The following is a 17,684-nucleotide window of genomic DNA, read 5'->3' on the forward strand; positions in this document are numbered from 1 at the left end:
GATTTTCCTTCCTCTTGTTAAATCTACTCATTGTTGAAATTCAGTCAATTTGACATCATTGACAATTTAGTATGGTGAAGCATTTGTTGACTAGATGTGAAGTTACAAAGCATGCCTCCTAGACATGTAGATTCCCTCCTGGACGCTGAGATTCTGCTGTCAGCCACAAGAGGGATGGGTTTGCCAATGGTTAGGTTCTCCTAAGAGTCCCAGGGCTGAGAGTGTATAATACAGTATGTTTTTTCTACAAGTATATTATTTATTTAAAAAGCATGATAAATATTTAACTACACACAACAAGTTAAATACTATGTAATTAAAAACAGAAAATATGGAACCAGATAAGAAAATTAAACACAAAGTCTAAAAATTAAACGTGGTAGTCTCTTGCTACTTCAGTGTTAACAGTAATTATTTCACTTAATTATGTTTTTCTCTGCTGTAAGAATGAACCCATTACTTCTTTCTAGGAAGTGAATTCTGGTATTAAAAGTCCTAGGTGCTTGCCTAACCACAGTTTTTCAGCATAAGATGCCCTTGATACTTGAATATTTTTTAAAAAAATCTTTTATGGTACTTTCCAGCTTGTTTGCTAACTTTGTTCATATTATTGACCTTTTGTTAATTGCTGGTCTCAAAGAAGGCCTAAACAACTTCTCTCGTCTCTGCATTCCCCTTATAGAACCAAAGGTAACCACTATTAACATACCACTATTTCTCAGTATTTTTATGTTGCGATCATAAATAAAATTTTACATTTTGCTTTTTATACTTTAACATACTTTCATTAGCTTTGGAAACTCTTCCTAATTAAAAGTTTTAATGGTTTCACGATATTCCATCATCTGGATATCACACACTCTCCTCACATTTCAGGGATCAAGTCATTACCTGACTTGCGACAACCTGACCTTCAACTCTGATCTCAGGTAGATACCACATTCCAGTCCAGATACCTGGCATACCGTAGTGGGGATATGCTAGTAAGTTGAAGCTGTTTCTTTTTACCACTGAGAAGAGCCTTGGGGTTGGAAGATACACCAGTATATATTTCTTGCATTGAATTTCATTTTACAATTGCATAGTACTTATTATTACTTACTATTTATTTCACTAATTGTTGGTGATTAGTTATATGTTAATTATATGGTATAACATTTTAAAAAATAACATTTGCTTACTCTTTTAACCTGAGTGTCACTTCTAGTTATAATTTGGCAAGCTTAAGACTGAGTTGGCATTTAGGAAAACTGTTTTTACTTGGGTATCCTTATTTGAGTTGCTTAAGCAATTCCTGTTCCTCTTCAAAGGAGGAAGGTAGTCAAAATCCTCCCAAAAGAAAATAGGTAGGACTTTATTCTGAGATTGGCTTTGCTGTTTGTTGAGAAAAATAATTCGAGTAGAGATGGATTATGCTACCTCTTGCCACTCAGGCTCATCTTCCTTGACATAGGGTGAGATGCTTAGAAAGACTTGCCTTTAATTTATGGTGGTTAAAGAAGAGCACTCTGTGTACTCACAGAAGTGGCTCTACAAAGGGCTGCTTTGAGCCTAATACACTTCAAAGTCCTTGCCTGTGCCCGGATGAAGGTTACATGTGAATGCAGGATGATACCATCCAAATAATTACTTCCCAACAGGTTTAGCCTAGGAAAGACTGATCTTACGTACTAAAAATCTGGTTAAAGAGGGAGGGCTATTTTATTTCTCATGGTGATCTGTTTATTTCCATTTACAATTCACATATGAATGAATTAATCCAACCACTGTGTGGGCTTCTGTTGAACTTAATATTTCAACTCTCTGGAAATGATAACAATACCATTAGGATAAAGGATCCTAGAAAGGTAGACACTAAACAGACTAGCTATGTAAATCAAATTTTTTTAAAAATTTACATTTCTTCTACATGAACATACACCAAATGTAGATGATTTGGCACATCTTAGAGTAAGAGCCACACTCTTTTGTAGTTTTAGTATCTCAGAGACACTTTATTTGGGGGAAGGAAAGTTCTTTAGTTTTATCTAGAAGTTAATAGCAGATCTGAATGCTCACGGTTTCTAGGATTTCAGTGTTCTTTGTATAGTTTTGGAAACAAAGCCTTAGGATGATAGGGTACTTGGTGTCTACTTTCAGGATTTATCATGACAGTTACACTTGTAAGATCAATACAGAATGAATCAGAACACAGATGTGCAGAGTCACTTGAGGAACCAGTCTGGCTCTCAGGCCTGCAAGAGTTGATTGTAACCTGTTGGAATATAAAACTGTGTCAGTCAGGCCACATTAGCCCTGAGGAAGCGTAGGAGATGGAGAATCCACTGAAGCAAAAGTTGGCAGTCAGTTGGCCTCTATGATGACAATCTCTCACAGTACAACAATAAATGGCACACCTCAGTGCTGTGTGCATCTTAGTTATCTTGAAATGTCTCTCAGGACTGGTTTAGAAATAGAACAGGCAAATGGCCAACAGATAAAGGAAAAGGTGCTCCACATGACCAGTCATCAGGGAAATGCAAATCAGAATCACAATGAGATGTCACACAATTGGAGATGAGTTTGACATCTATCAGAAGGGCTGGCATCAAAAAAGCAAGAGATAACGAGTGTTGGCAAGGATATAGAGAGAAAGGGACCCTTGTGCACTGTTGCTGGGATTGTAAATTGGGGCAGCCACTGTGGAAAACAGTATGGAGATTCCTCAAGATATTAAAAATAGAATTACCATATGGTCCACAAGTCTCCTTTTGGGTATATATCCAAAGGAAACAGAATCATTATCTCAGAAAGATATCTGCACCCCCATGTTCACTGCAGTATTATTTAAAATAGCCAAGACATGGAAACAACCTAAGTGTCCACTGACAGCTGAATGGTTAAAGAAAATGTCACACCACACATATATACACACAGAGGAATATTATTCATCCATAAAGAAGGAAATCTTGCTATTTGCAACATGGATAGACCTTGAGGGCATTATGCTAAATGAAATAAGTCAGAGAAAGACAAATACTGTATTATCTTATTTACATGTGGAATCCAAAAAACCTAAACTCATAGAAACAGAGAACAGATTGGGGTTTGCCAGAGGGAGGGGTTGGGAGGTGGGGGAAATGGTGAAGCGGGTGCAAAGGTATAGACTTCCAGTTATAAGATAAATAAGTTTTGGGGATGCAGTGTACAGCATGATGTCTATAGTTAACTGTGCTGTATTCTATATTTGAAAGTTGCAAGAGAGTAGATCTTAAAAGTTCTCATCACTGTATGAGGTGACAGATATGAATTAAACTTACTGTGGTAATCATTTCACAATATATACATAGATCATTATGTTGTACACCTTAAACTAATATAGTGTTATGTGTCAATTATATCTCAATAAAACTGGGGGGATAAAAGAAAGAACAGGGGTGTCTGGTGACTCAAATGTTTAATGACGTAAGGTTAAAAAAGCCTAGTGTCTCCCAGTTTGAATAATTTCCTGGTCTCAAGGCCTTCAGAGAAGAAGACCAGAGTGAGATACATCTGGCTTTCCCTTTTTAGATGATACTCCTGTACCAGACCTAGCTTCATTTGTTTTATTTTATTTGTCTGCCTTTCTTTACTCTACTCATCCACTTTTTCAGAATGGCTCAGAAAGTGCACAAAATGTGCAAGAGGTTCGTTTTGAGTGCTGATAGAATTAGAAAGATTTCCAATTCAAGACCCTCCTACCTATATGTGCATTTAAATGATATTAAAATAATTACGGGGAAAGTTCCTCGAAGAAATTATAACCATTCTATGACTGTCCTTGAAGAGGAAAAGAGTAGTATGCTAATGAGAAATGAAAGGGCTAGGTCAAGTGTGCAACAAAACAATTGGAGATGAGTTTGACACCTCATCTCCTCATGTTTTCCTTCCCCAGGTTGAGTCGGTGCATTCAATTCTTTTCACTCATTTGCAGCTGGTTTTGAGTTTTTATTGGGTCAGAAGCTCTGTTGAGAAAATGCTGGGATTTAAGAAGAATCTTAAAGATCATCTAGGGCAGCCATTTTCAAACTTTTCCACTAAAGTGTTACGGATGGTCCAGGAGAAAAAATCAGTATTTGATTGATTTGGGGACATGTCCCAAGTGACTCAGTGCAAACTTAAGACATTTTGGTCTCAATTTTAATTTAAAATATCATGGGGGAAAATCATGGGCAATAGTATTCTTACCCATAATATTTATGTACAGATATATGTACTTAGTACTGGAAATATAGTTAATAAAAAGTTGTTTTTTGGCTTTTTTGTTTGGCAAAAGATTTCTGCTTTTGAGCACATGCCCTCATTCCCTTTATGTATTGCCCATGTAATGTCATTGTCCAGAAGTGGATCTTAATTGGTCACACTCCTAGAAACACAGGGTTATAGGCTACTTATGTGAGGATGGAATGGTAGTAGATGAAGATCACCTTACAAAGCACAATATGTCATGTAAATATGAGGATTTAAAAAAAAAAAATCTTAGTGTTCTTTACAACTTCAGTCCTCTCAGAATTGGGTCTTACACCCAAGTAAAAAATTAATGGAGGAGAGAATGCTAGGATGTAGGGCAGGAGGTTTCTTGTCTTAGACTTTCCTTGACATGGTCAGGATCAGGTACAAAAAATTAACTAACCATTGGTATAACTGATGTCTTTGCAGGAGGGAGCACTGGCAGTTGCTGGGTAATTTGAAGACTACTGTGGAGGGTTTAGTATCAGCCAACAGTCCCAATGTCTGGTCCAAGTATGGTGGCCTGGAGCGGCTTTGCAGGGACATGCAGAGCATCCTCTATCATGGGCTTATCCATGACCAGGTATGTGGACACTTTCTTTTCTTCTTTCTTGCCAGGTTGGCTGAATCACTTACTAGAAAGAAACAGTTGCATTAAGTTGTTGGCAGGGGGAAGATGAAGGCAACTAGTCTGTGAGCCCTTGAAAGCAGGACTGTGATACGATGGTGATGAGGAGGAGAAGGATGATGATGAATCATTGAGATACTCCTCTTAAGAGTGTCCTAGGATGTATCTGAGAAATATTTACAGGTATTATCATTTTTAGGATATCCTATGAGCATCATTTTACAGATAACTGGTTGATGCTTATGAATGGTAGTTTTAGTTATAGCTTACATTATTTTCTGTATAAACTTTATTGATGTTGAGTTTCTTTTCCTTAACACCCTCAAACACTCTAATACGCTTTGAGTATTAAAAATGAGGGGAATCTAATAATACTCAATGGCTTCTGCTTTACCTTTGGCAATTACTCTATTTGCAGTTTTAAATAAGGTTTGGTTCTGGATAAAATTGTCAAGTGGGTCATTGGGTCTGATCCTCCTAGTTAAAAAAAAACAAACCTCACAAATACATGCATAATTTGTGTTCCAAATACTCATGCTCTTCCCATGTCAGGGCCTAGTATTCTTCTCTGAAACTCTTTCTTCTGAGCCAGGCTTGTCTTTGTTTTTTTATCAGAATTTATTTTTAATTAGCACCACACTGGAAAATATCTAATCAAATGATTGATATTAAGATATTCATAGTTGATAGAATTTAATGTGCTATCCTCCCTTCTAAAAATAAGTGTATATTACCTCTGAACAAACTCTTTAACCCAGGTTTCTTGTTGGTATTTTCAGCATTCAGTGGAAAAGTTGGCTTAGGTTAGATTTTCTTTATTCAGAGTAAGTTCTGAAAATGAGAGACCCTCTTTCTTAAAGAGTTTTGAAGATATGGGGAAAATTTTTAGCCTTTAAAAAGCTGACTTCTCAATGGTCATCATAATTAAAACATCATTCCAGGAAGTTGGAGGCAACATTGTGGGGGTAACAGAAGTCTTTGGAATCAGACAGAATGCAGATTGAAATTGCTCAGGTCTTTGGTGGGGGGAAATGACATCGTAGTTATAATTATGGAGTTTTGAGTCCGACTGCTCTTGTTTTAATCTCAGCTTCGCCACTGTATGGTATTGGGTGAGTTACATAACTCTATGCTTCTGTTTCCTCATTTGTAAAATGAAGAGATGACTCTACCTCATAGGGTTGTTGTGAGAATTCAATGAGGCAATACCTGAAGATGTCTTAGAAAACATAAAAAGTTGTCTTTTGGTCTTAATTATTAGGTGATATTAACTTTTTTGAGCCTTTTCTTATCTGTAAAAATGATGATAATATTATTTATATCATAATGTTTGATAGATTAAATGAAACAGCATAAAAATTTGCCTAGCACAGTTCATGGTACATAAGAAGTAATTAATAATAAATGTTCCTTTCATTTTTTTAAGTTCAAGTTACATGTAGTCCTATGAAAAAAATTACGACCATTGAAATTTACAAAATAAATAAGTTAACCCATTGAAACCTGATTCCTGCCCTTACCCCTGATGTTCTTGCTACTGAAGTCTAAGTAAGTCCATGTTACCAAATCCAGTGAACTTTACTCCTTTGAACACTGTCTTATGTTCTCCACTGTTGACTATCATCAGACTTTGACTTGTGTGGCATTATTATCTTCCGATGTCATAGAGATCTTCTTCCACCTCTGTGACCACCTTCTTAGTTTCTTCCCTGGAATCTCTTCCTCTTAGATTTTAGTTCTTAATGGGTTTCAGTCCTGTGTCCTTATCTCTTTGTACATTTTCCTGAAACAATCTCATTCATTTGCATTGTTTTAACTGTCACTTGTAGACTAACAACCCCCAGCTCAGACATCTCTGCTGATCCACATGACTAGCTCTCTGCTATACATTATTATCTGGGTGTCTGTCCTACAGGCCAAGCACAACATGACCCAAAACAAACTTACTTTCTCTCAAGGTTGCGCTTCCTCCTGATGTTTTCAATACTAATCTGTGGCATTGCTAGCTACTTAGTCTCCCAAGCCAGAAATGGGAGTCACATCAACATGTTTTACAAAAAAGCCATACAGGTTTCCCAGACTGATGACCTAGATAGCTGCCAGATTAGAGGCACTGACATTTAGTGGTTAAAGTGCTTGCATCTTGATAACAAAAAAGTTCTTTTCTTGGTTCTGTTACTAATTGTGCATTGTCATCTGGAGTAATCACTTCACTATGTTACAAGGCAGTTTTACCATCTGTGCCGAAAAGAGAAAATGTGTCATGATGAAATAGTAAAGTCAGTGAAATTCCCAAATGAGAGATGCTTGGTAAATGCAAAACAGTCTTATTGTTATTAGTAATAATATCTTCGAAAGCTCCTAGTCATCAGAATGAAAATATTAAAGTGTATGGTCACCTGTGAAACAGCAATACTGTTAGTAAGTGAAAGCAGAGCAAACCAGGCAAATCTGTCACACACACACACACATTTAGCAACAAGAGGCTCCAGTGGGAAGAATCAAAAACGAAAGTTGCATACCAGTTTCACACTGCTGCTGTGTTCTGCCTTGTATAGACCTAAAAATTAAAGCCTATGTTAAGGATTGTTTTCCCTTTCATTTCCTCCCTAAAGATTAAGGCTTTCAAAGGCTTCTGGCTGCTGTGTCATCAGGAAGCTATTCTGGGTGTTGTGCCCTTGGAGGGGGAAGGGATACAATGATTCATGCTGGTCATATCTCTTCTGTGCTTTCATTAGGGATGTGTCATGGAATGTGCAGTGTATTTTTGTAAATCACTCAGGGCCTTAGGAAAGCTATAGCATCATGGTCATATTCTTAGAGAGACCTCATTTTCCTTGGCAGTCTGGCTTTAGTCGGGGCTACCTTTTAGTCTTTCCATAAGGCAGGGCATATTTGATAACCCCTTTTCTGTTGCTTAGAAATGTGGAGACACTCAATCCCTGAGATTTCTCAGCTGAATAGGAGAAGTGCAAAGATCCTCTCCTTCCTTCACCACTTAGACGACACCTGTACGTGGCAGTACAGATGGCCCAGTTTAAAAAGTAACAATAAAAGCAAAAAAGACTATTTTTCTTTTCTGAATGTGTGAGTAATATACATATTTTTATTTGCTGAAAATTTAGAAAATACCAAAAAGAATTTAGAAGAAAGTAAGTTATTACCCATAGTCTCAACATCAAGTAATAATAATCACTAACATTTTGGTAGATTTTCTTAATTTTTTACACATTTACATGTTTTTTTTTTTAAGATTAAGATTGTTGTAATTGACTGTACTTCAATTAAAAAAATAAATTTAAAAAATATTACGATTGTACTGTATATTATCACTCTGTAACTTGCTTTAAAATATTTAATTTTTAAAATAGAGATTTACATGTTTAAAAAAACGAAAAGTATAAAACCATATATATGCAGTGAACCATCTTGTTTCCTTCAAGTTGCATAGGTAAGCACTGTTTTCCAGTTTCCTTCCAGAGAATTTTTATACAGTTATAAAAGCAAGTATTAATAATTTTTGCTATGCCTTTTGATTTGTCATATAAATAAAAGCAGACTATAATCACTATTCTACACCTGGCCTTTTTTCACTTGATTTATCTTGTAATTTATTCCAACTCATTACATAAAGAGCTTCTTCATTCTTCTTACAGCTGTCATTTTGATAATATTCCATTCTCTGTACTTACCATAATTTACTTAGTCAGTCCCCTGGTAATGAACATTTACATTGCTTCCAATCATTTGCTATTAGTAACAATGCTACAGTGAATAACCTTGTGTGTAGGTCATTTTGCCATTTACCATAGAATATTCCTAGAAGTAGAATTCTTAGGCTAAAGGGCATATATATTTCAGTTTTGATAGCTATGACTAAATTGCCCTCCACCAAGTTATGTCGGTTTACACCCTCACCAGCATTGTATAAGAGTATCTGATTCTCCATACCGTTGACAATATAGTGTGCAATTAAACTTTAAACCATCGCCAATACGGTAGGTGAAAAGTTACATTTCTCTTCTCTGAAAGATTGTTTATAAGAGCCATTAAATTATTTTTTTTGTGAATTTTTCCCTGTATTTCCCCCATTTTCCTTAGAGTATTAGTCTTCTACAGATTTTTTGTATCTTTTTACTTTTTAAGGAAACTATTTATTTGTCTCTAATGTGTATTGCAAATATTTTTTCCTGTTTGTCTTTTGACATTTCTTGTGATGGCTTTTACTATGCAGAAATATCTGTTTTTAGTAAGTCAAATTAATCAGTTCTCCTAGGGCTTCTGGGTTCTGTATAATGTTCTGAAGGGGCATTCTAACTCTACAATTATTAAAAATGTTTCTCCATGGTTTCTTCTATTACTTTGGTAGCTTAATTTTTACATTTAAACCATGCTATCTGTGATTTTTTTTGAATATACTTAATTCCCTTGGCACATGGATCTATTTCTGGATTTCTCTTATGGTCTGTTCTCTCTTTGTGTGCCATCACCACTCAATTTTAATTATGGTAGCTTTTCATTATGGTAGAAGTAGTCCCTCACTCACAGAGCATCATTTGTTGTTGATTTTTTCCCCCAATATTCACACATTTGTCTTATATTTACTTGTTAACTACCACATCATTTTTTGATGAGAATAGGAAAAGCGCTCTTATACATCACGACCTGCATCATTAGCTGATTGATTAAGTGAGGGGAATTAAACATTTGTAAGATACATCACTCAAACATTTTATTTTAATTTAAAACATCTAATTTTACACTTAATCAACAGTCTTTGGATATGGAGCCAAACCTTTTCTGTGAGTATAGATCCACTGATGGAATTCCACATCATCTTTCTTGTATATATTGCACCAATAATTTATCATATAGGACTTCCAGTTTCAGTTTCTTTATGATGGACTAGCAACTTAAAGATCCTGTAATATGAATATAAAATCTATATTTTAAGCGTTTTTTTTCCACTAACTTTGAAAGTTGTCTTGACCTTACGTAATTTGACATCAAGTTTTTGTTGAGGTTATTGATGGACATAAGTTTTCAGCTTCTTGGGAGGAAGGTATAGCTCAAGTGGTAGAGTGCATGCTTAGCATGCACAAGGTCCTGGGTTCAATCCCCAGTACCTCCTCCAAAAAATAAATAACTAAACCTAATTACCTTCCCTCCAAAAAAAATTTTTTTTTCAACTTCTTTGGGTAAATACGAAGGATTGAGATTGCTGGATTATATGGTAAGAGTGTGTTTAGTTTGAAAGAAGCTGCCAAACTGTCTTCCATAGTGGCCATACCATTTAACACTGCTACCAGCAATAAGTGAGAATTCCTTTTGCTACACATTCTTACCAGCATTTGATATAGGCAGTGTTCTAGATTTGGGTCATTTGTTTTTTTTTCTTTTCCCTTTGGGCTATTCTAAGAGGTATGTTTGTGTGTGTGTGTGTGTGTATGTGTCTGTGTCTGTGTCTGTGTCTGTGTGTGTGTTTAAGTGAAAGCAAGTTTATTTAGAGAGATACACACTCCACAGGCAGAGTGGGGTCCGTCTCACTCAGAAGGGAGAGTGGCTTAGGAGATACACATTCCATAGGCAGAATGTGGGCCATCTCAGAAGGCAAGAGAGAGTGACACCTATTGTGTTGTTTTAATTTACATTTACCTGATGACATGATGTGGTGCATCTTTTCACATGCTTATTTGTCATCTGTATATCTTCTTTGGTGAGGTATCTGGTAAGGTCTTTGGCCTGTTTTTTAAATCAAATTGTTTTCTTATTTGCCGAGTTTTAAGACTCCTTTGTATACTTTGGATAACAATCCTTTACCAGTTTTGTCTTATGCAGCTATTTTCTTCCAGTCTGGAGCTTGTCTTCTCATTCTCTTGACATTGTCTGTCACAGAACAGTTTTAAATTTTAAAGAAGTCCAGCTTATCAGTTCTTTCTTTCACGGATCATGCCTTTGGTCTTGTATCTAAAAAGTCACGTCATACCCAATATAGATTTTCTCTTACATTATTTTCTAGGAGATTTAATAGTTTTCCATTTTCCATTTAGATCTGTGATTCATTTTGAGTTAGTTTTTGTGAAGGGTTCCAGGTCTGTGTCTAGATTCATGTTTTTACATGTAGTTGTCCAATATTTCAGCACCATTTGTTGAAAAGACCGTCTTTGTTCCATTGTATTGCTTTTGCTCCCTTGTCACAGATCAGTTGGCTGTATTTATGATGGCCTTTTTAGGGGCTCTCTATTCTGTTTCACTGATCTATCTGTTTGTTCTTTTGCCAGTACCACACTGTCTTGATTATTGTAGCTTTATAGTAAGTCTTGAAGTCAGATAGTGTCAGTCCTTCTTGAAGAAAAACATTGTTCTTCTCCTTCAACATTGATTGGCTATTCTGAGCCTTTTCCTTGTCTATATAAACTTCAGAATCAGTTTGTCAGTATCTACAAAATAACTTGCTGGGATTTTTAATCAGATTGCATTGAATCTATAGATAAACTGGGAAAGAACTGACATTCTTCACAATACTGAGTCTTCATATCCGTGAACATGGATTATCTCAGCAATTTAGTTCTTTGATAGTTCATCAAAGTTTTATAGTTTTCCTTGTGAGATCTTATATATGTTAGATTTATAACTAAGTATTTAATTTTTGGGGGTGCTAATGTATATGATATTATTGTGTTTTTAATTTCAAATTCTACTTGTTCATAGCTGGTATATAGGAAAGCAGTTGACTTTTATATATTAACCATATATCCTGTGACTTCACTGTAAAAACACTTAATAGTCCCAGGAATTTTTTTGTTGATTCTTTGAATTTTCTACATAGACAGTCATGTCATCTGTGAACAAAGACAGTTTTATTTCTTCCTTCCCAATCTGTATGTCTTTTATTTCCTTTTTTTGTCTTACTGCATTACTGGCAAGGTACTTCCTACTTCAGGGACAAAGCCTCAACAGAACTGATCCAGAAAAAGTGTTCTTGTTGTGCAGGACTTCTTGTTGTACAACCCGAAGACTGGCAGCTGGTGTTTATCCTTTCCCTTCAAGGCTCAGAGGTTAGCAGCTTTATAGATAAGGGTAATCCTGATCATAAACCCAATTTTAGAGTTAGCCTATCCCTTCCTGCCTTGTATCCTGGTGCTCGTTTCTCTTCCTTACTAGTAAGTGTCCTTTGTGATATTTTTTTTTCAGAATAGGATACTTTCATCTGCATTAAAAACCTGTTCAGGCAGATATCCTTTCTCAATTATTTTCTTAATGGCATCTGGGAACTCATCAGCTGCCTCTTAGTTGGCAGAAGCTGCTTCTCCAAACCTCTTTCTAAGATTATCTAACCATCCTTTGCTGGCATTAAACTCTCCAGCTTTAGCTCCTCCACCTTCTTTTAGCATTAAGTTGTCATATAATAACTTTGCTTTTTCTCAAATAACATTAGAGTCTATAGGTATGCCTTTCCTATAGCAATCCTGTACCCACATAAAAGCTGCATTTTCAATATGAGATAAAAAGGTATTTCTCAAAAAGGACAGAATTTTTGTGCCTGCTGGCATAGCTGCAGTCACAACTTCATGAATTTCCTCTCTTTTTTAAACAATGAATGGCCCTTATTCTGGATTCATGTATCTTGAAATGGCAGGAACTAAGCTGCAGGCCTCAATCTATCAAGCAGTTCAACTTTTTTTTGTAATGTCATGACTTTGCTTCTTGGGAGCACATCCAGCATCACTAGTGGCACTTTGTATGAGTCCCCTGGTGTTATTCAAGGGTTTTGGTATTGCACTAAACACAAAAAATACACGAGAATTGAGACAGATCACTTTTTAAAAAATAATTGAATTATAGTCAATTACAATGTGTCAATTTCTGGTGTGCAGCATAATGTCCCAGTCATATATATGTGTGTATATATACACACACACACGTATTCGTTTTCATATTCTTTTTCCTTAAAGGTTATTACAAGATACTGAATATAGTTCCTTGTGCTATACAGAAAAATTTTGTTTTTTATCTACTTTTATATATAGTAATTAACTTTTGCAAATCTCAAACTCTCAAATTTATCCCTTCCCACCTCCTTTCCCCTGGTAACCATAAAATTGTCTACTATGTCTGTGAGTCTTTTTCTGTTTTGTAGATAAGTACAATAGTGTCCTCTTTTTTTTTTTTTTTTTTTTTTGGTTCCACATATGAGTGATATCATATAATATTTTTCTTTCTCTTTCTGGCTTACTTCACTTAGAATGACAGTCTCCAGGTGCATCCATGTTGCTGCAAATGGCATTATTTTATTCTTTTTTTTATCACTGAGTAGTATTCTATTGTATAAATATACCACAACTTCTTTATCCAGTCATCTGTCAGTGGCGATTTAGGTTGCTTCCATGTCTTGGCTATTGTGTATAGTGCTGCTATGAACATTGGGTGCATGTAGAGACAGATAATTTTTTACTGCAATATGCAATTTACTGGAGAGAAACTGCTCACATGGAGATGATTAGTGTCACATGGTGTTTTAAGTGGACACTTGCAACGCTTGAGCTCACAATAATAACAACAGGAGGTGAGTATGAAATTATTACAGTGGTACAATGTGTACTACAGTTAATTTTATGCAGTTATGATTTAATACTGCATCTTTATACTTGTTTACATTACTCTTGACTGAAAATGGCACCATTTATGATTTATAAGTGTTTGTGTGTGTAAGTTTTGATAAAATAACTTTTAAAAATAGGTTTGTATATATTTTATGGCAGTAAATGATAAACTAGGCTAATATAAACATGTATTTTATGCACTCATGACATACTTAACTTTTCCTAATTTTTTCAATATTTCTAGGCTATGCAGTTCATCTGCGAGTTATTTTCAAACTGTTGCAAATCTCCAAAATAGTTTTCAATATATTTATTGAAAAAATCCACATATAAGAGTTCAAACCTGTGTTGTTCAGGAATCAACTATGTAACCTTCTGTATCATATGCATGTAGTACCTGCTCAAAAGAACGATCAAAATAACTTTTAACAGTTATCCATTAAAAGAGTGAATGTATGTATTCAGTGTATACAAATACATTTGTATGTATTCCTGTGATTGCTACTAAGAACCTTTGTTGAGGCATGGGAAGGCTATGCTTTTCTTTTTCCTCTCTTTGAAAGTCAGCAGTAGAACTAGATGTGGTCCAAAACGGTAATGATTTATTTACCTTATGTGTTCCCATAGCAGATGTGTTGCCGCCAGACTGATTACTGGCAATTTGTGAAGGACATCCGTTGGCTCAGTCCCCACTCAGCCCTTCATGTGGAGAAGGTAAATGACGGTGGCCATAGGCTTCGTTTTTTGATGAAGAGTCTCCTAGGCTAGAAGGATGGTGTATGTCAAGTTTCCTATTAACTGAGAAGAGAAAATTACGTCTGGATAATAGACAGATAGGACTTATTTGGGGGGAGGATGATTTGCTTTAAAAAAATAAACCTTACAGGGGGTAGGGTATAGCTCAAGTGGCAGAGCGCATGCTTAGCAGGCACAAGGTCCTGGGTTCAATCCCCAGTACCTCCTCTAAAAAAAACTAATAAATAAACCTAATTACCACCTCCCCCAAAAATAAACCTTTCAAACCCATTGCTCTAAGCCACTTTCCATCCTCTGGGGAAGGCATGAAAAAGTTTTGTTCTTTTCGAAAGATTTGCAAATATGGGACCAGAGTGAAGTTTTTCAAAATCCAGGGCAAATGGCAAGAAGTGTCCTGAATGATTGGGGGAAGTAGGACTGATAGGCTGACAACTATTTAAGAAGAAGAGGATTCACCAAATAGGAAGAAAAGTGAGGCTTCCAGAGGCCAGTGTGAAATGGAGCCAAACATGTTCCTTACAACTTTAGATACTGTTATAGCACTCTACTCTCCTGTCCTCTCAGCTCAGCGTATCACCCCCGATTTCCAACCAGGAAAACAGAGCTCAAGGAGGTTAGGAGACTTGGCTGGAGTTACACAGCTAGTTCCAGATTAATCACCACCAAATTATCTGCTTATTTAATTCTTTATTTTCTAATATATTCAAAATTAGAATAATGTAATAAACCCCCAAATATCCATAACCCATCTTCTATAATTATTGATTCATGGCCAGTCTTATTTCATGTAAATTCTACCCACTGCCAGATTCATTACTGAGATGATATCAGGAAAAATATTGTTTTTAAATGATCTGGGAACCAAATCAGAAGGTGTCACTCTGGCCTTGTGATTTTTCTTACGTAGATTTTTTTTGTCTTTATCACTTTATTTTTCCCACCAACCCCCATCCTCTAACTTTCTTTTCTAGAATATTTCACTCTAGTCATTTCCTCTTAGAAGCTGCCTGAAATTGCCATCCATACATTTTGCACTAATCCTGGACTATGAGACCTGGCTTTTAGAAATAGCCAATAGAAGGAAGTGTCAAAAAGAGAATGTTGTGACTAGAGGCAACAAGAGGCTCTCAGATGGTTTCTCTTTGGTGAAGAATCTTTAGTGGCATTTTTCCTAGATTTTTTTCCCCCATATTTTTCTTGCAATCTTTTCTGGAGTACCTGCTATTGAAGACTCTGCGGGAAGCCAAGAGGTCAAGTTCATTCTTCCTCTAAATACCCCAGAATAGATGCCTGTTTGGAGTTAGAACATGAAGAGATGGATGTAGCAGCTTTGCCCTCAGCAGGAGCTGCATATCAGGTTCTAACTGCTCAGTCCCTTTCCAATGGCCCAGTCCAGCAGTGGAGCCATCAATCCCTTCATTCTCTCTCCTCCCTCTATAACCTCCAGATGCTACCTGGAGGGAAAATACCTCTGAGTGCCTCCTCTTACCTGTCTCAGTTTAGTTCTCAGGTCCTTAGGCCCCAATCTTGCTGGATTTACCAGGATCTGTGTTTTAACTCATGCCTCTTTGCCCCCCAGTTCATCAACTTGCATGAGAACGGCCAGAGCAGCACCGATGGCGTGAGTGAGCGAGCCGTGGCAGAGCTGTGGCTGCAGCATAGCTTGCAGTGCCACTGCCTCTCAGCCCAGCTCCGACCTCTGCTGGGGGACAGACAGTATATCAGAAAATTCTACACAGGTAGGTGGAGGTCGCTTAGCCAGGCTTGTTGCATGTACTTTCTCATTCTCTCCCACTTTATTTACTCTTGCTTTACAGACACACTCTTACCCCAGGGTCTCTTACTTATACTTGATGCCATAGAGATTCTGATCAGAAACATGTGTCCAGTCTTCTCTCTAACCTATGTAAAGCACCATCAAACTTTATGCTAAGGTACTTCCCTACTCCCATACACACAAATAAATAAAAATAACTGCTATTTACGTAGAGTTTCCTGTGTTCCAGTCACTGTTATAAATTTTTTTTATACATATACACTTAACAGCAGCCCTGAGAGTAGGGTATTAATATCCTTGTTTTCCAGTCAGGGATGCAGAGCTCAAGGAGGTGACTTGGCCAAAGTTACCCAGAGGCAGAATTCAAATCTGGGTCTTTCTGATTTTGAGGCCTCTGGTCATGGCCTCTCCACTATACCACTCATTACTTAGCCTCTTCTGTATTTTATTTGTCCCTACTTCCCCTTCTGTCCACAGTGGTATGATTATCCTCAAGTCATTTTTACCTTTTCCCTCTCTCTTTCCCTGAGCTTCTCCCAGAGCCATGCAGGGAGGCTAGAATTCTCCCTCTTAGGCTCCATCACTGTGGGAGTTTTCTCTCCCCAGATACTGCTTTCCTGCTAAGCGATGCCCACGTCACGGCCATGCTCCAGTGCCTAGAAGCAGTGGAACAGAACAACCCTCGCCTCCTGGCTCAGATCGATGTATCTATGGTAAAAGGGGCAAAGAATTATCTGTGTCTGTGTGCTGACCTCCTAGACCTCGCCATGATGTAACCCTCGGTAGCAGACTGCTTCACTTAGACAACTGTGAACTGAATGACTTTCATTAAAAAAAAGAAAAACTTAGAAAAAAGGAGGTATTTAACTTACCATTAAATACCTATTAAAGTAAAAAGTCCATTTGTAAGTAAACTTATGTCTGTCTGAGGAAGGAGGTGTCTATTTTTTTTAATCCATCCTTCTTAGTTTGAGTAAGCATCTCCTTAGGGGCGGGCTTGACAAAGAGCTGGGGAGAAGAGGGGTGATTTTGAATCAGGCTGGCTATAGATAGAGCATCAGACCTAGTGTGGCCTAATGTTATGCAGCATCATTTTTGTCCTCAAAATATAAAGAAAATTTTGTTGTTTATGTTGCTTATTGCTACCTCTCCAATTCATTCATCCCATCACTAATATCAGTGCCTCAGCTAGAATGGAATCACAGTCTCTATTTCTTTTGTGGAGCAATCGCCAGTGTCTCCTGGTTTTTAAATTTTGATTCTTGCTTACCACCTAATTGAATACTTTCTATGTGCCAGTCGTGGTGCCATGCTCAATACATGCATCATCTCATTTAATCTGCATGACTCTACAAAGTAGGCATTAATCTTATTTTATAAAGGAGGCCACAGAGGGCCAGGGTAGATAAGTCACTTGCCTACAGTTTGGACCAAATGGCTTGGATAAGCAATAGGGCCTGGATTTAAGCCCCAGTGTATCCAACTTCTAACTCCCTGTGCATAGTCTTAAGCACTTTGCTGTACCGCCTCCATGATCAAGCACCCCTGGTGTGACCACCTAGGACTCCAGTGGCAGAAGCTGCGGTATATGGCAGGACGTTGCATGCTGTGATAGAGGGTAGCTATGCTGTATCCACAGGCTTTGGCGGCAGTTCAAGCCTGCTGCCAAAGG

The 17,684-nt window shown here is 37.0% G+C and overlaps 1 protein-coding gene and 1 long non-coding RNA gene across 6 annotated transcripts in view; one reads left to right on the forward strand and one right to left on the reverse strand.

The window, feature by feature from the left end:
* RUBCN (rubicon autophagy regulator) overlaps nt 1–17,684 on the forward strand; it is a 49,184-nt gene that overhangs the window by 7,491 nt on the left and 24,009 nt on the right. For 3 of the 5 annotated variants that reach the window (XM_010959334.3, XM_074364892.1, XM_045519854.2), the window contains exons 2-5: nt 4,678–4,831; nt 14,107–14,193; nt 15,815–15,974; nt 16,619–16,725. In XM_010959334.3, the coding sequence (XP_010957636.1) occupies nt 4,678–4,831; nt 14,107–14,193; nt 15,815–15,974; nt 16,619–16,725 (508 nt within the window). The remainder of the gene's footprint in view (nt 1–4,677; nt 4,832–14,106; nt 14,194–15,814; nt 15,975–16,618; nt 16,726–17,684) is intronic. The other 2 variants (XM_074364883.1, XM_010959337.3) reach the window with 1 other exon arrangement.
* Nucleotides 1,989–7,534, reverse strand: LOC141577888 (uncharacterized). Its single transcript, XR_012507427.1, has 3 exons — nt 7,399–7,534; nt 4,652–4,883; nt 1,989–2,254 (listed from the first exon to the last, which is right to left on the reverse strand). It is a non-coding gene; the product is annotated as an uncharacterized LOC141577888 (long non-coding RNA).

The sequence above is a fragment of the Camelus bactrianus genome, chromosome 1, assembly GCF_048773025.1.
Source record: "Camelus bactrianus isolate YW-2024 breed Bactrian camel chromosome 1, ASM4877302v1, whole genome shotgun sequence".
NCBI lineage: Eukaryota > Metazoa > Chordata > Mammalia > Artiodactyla > Camelidae > Camelus > Camelus bactrianus.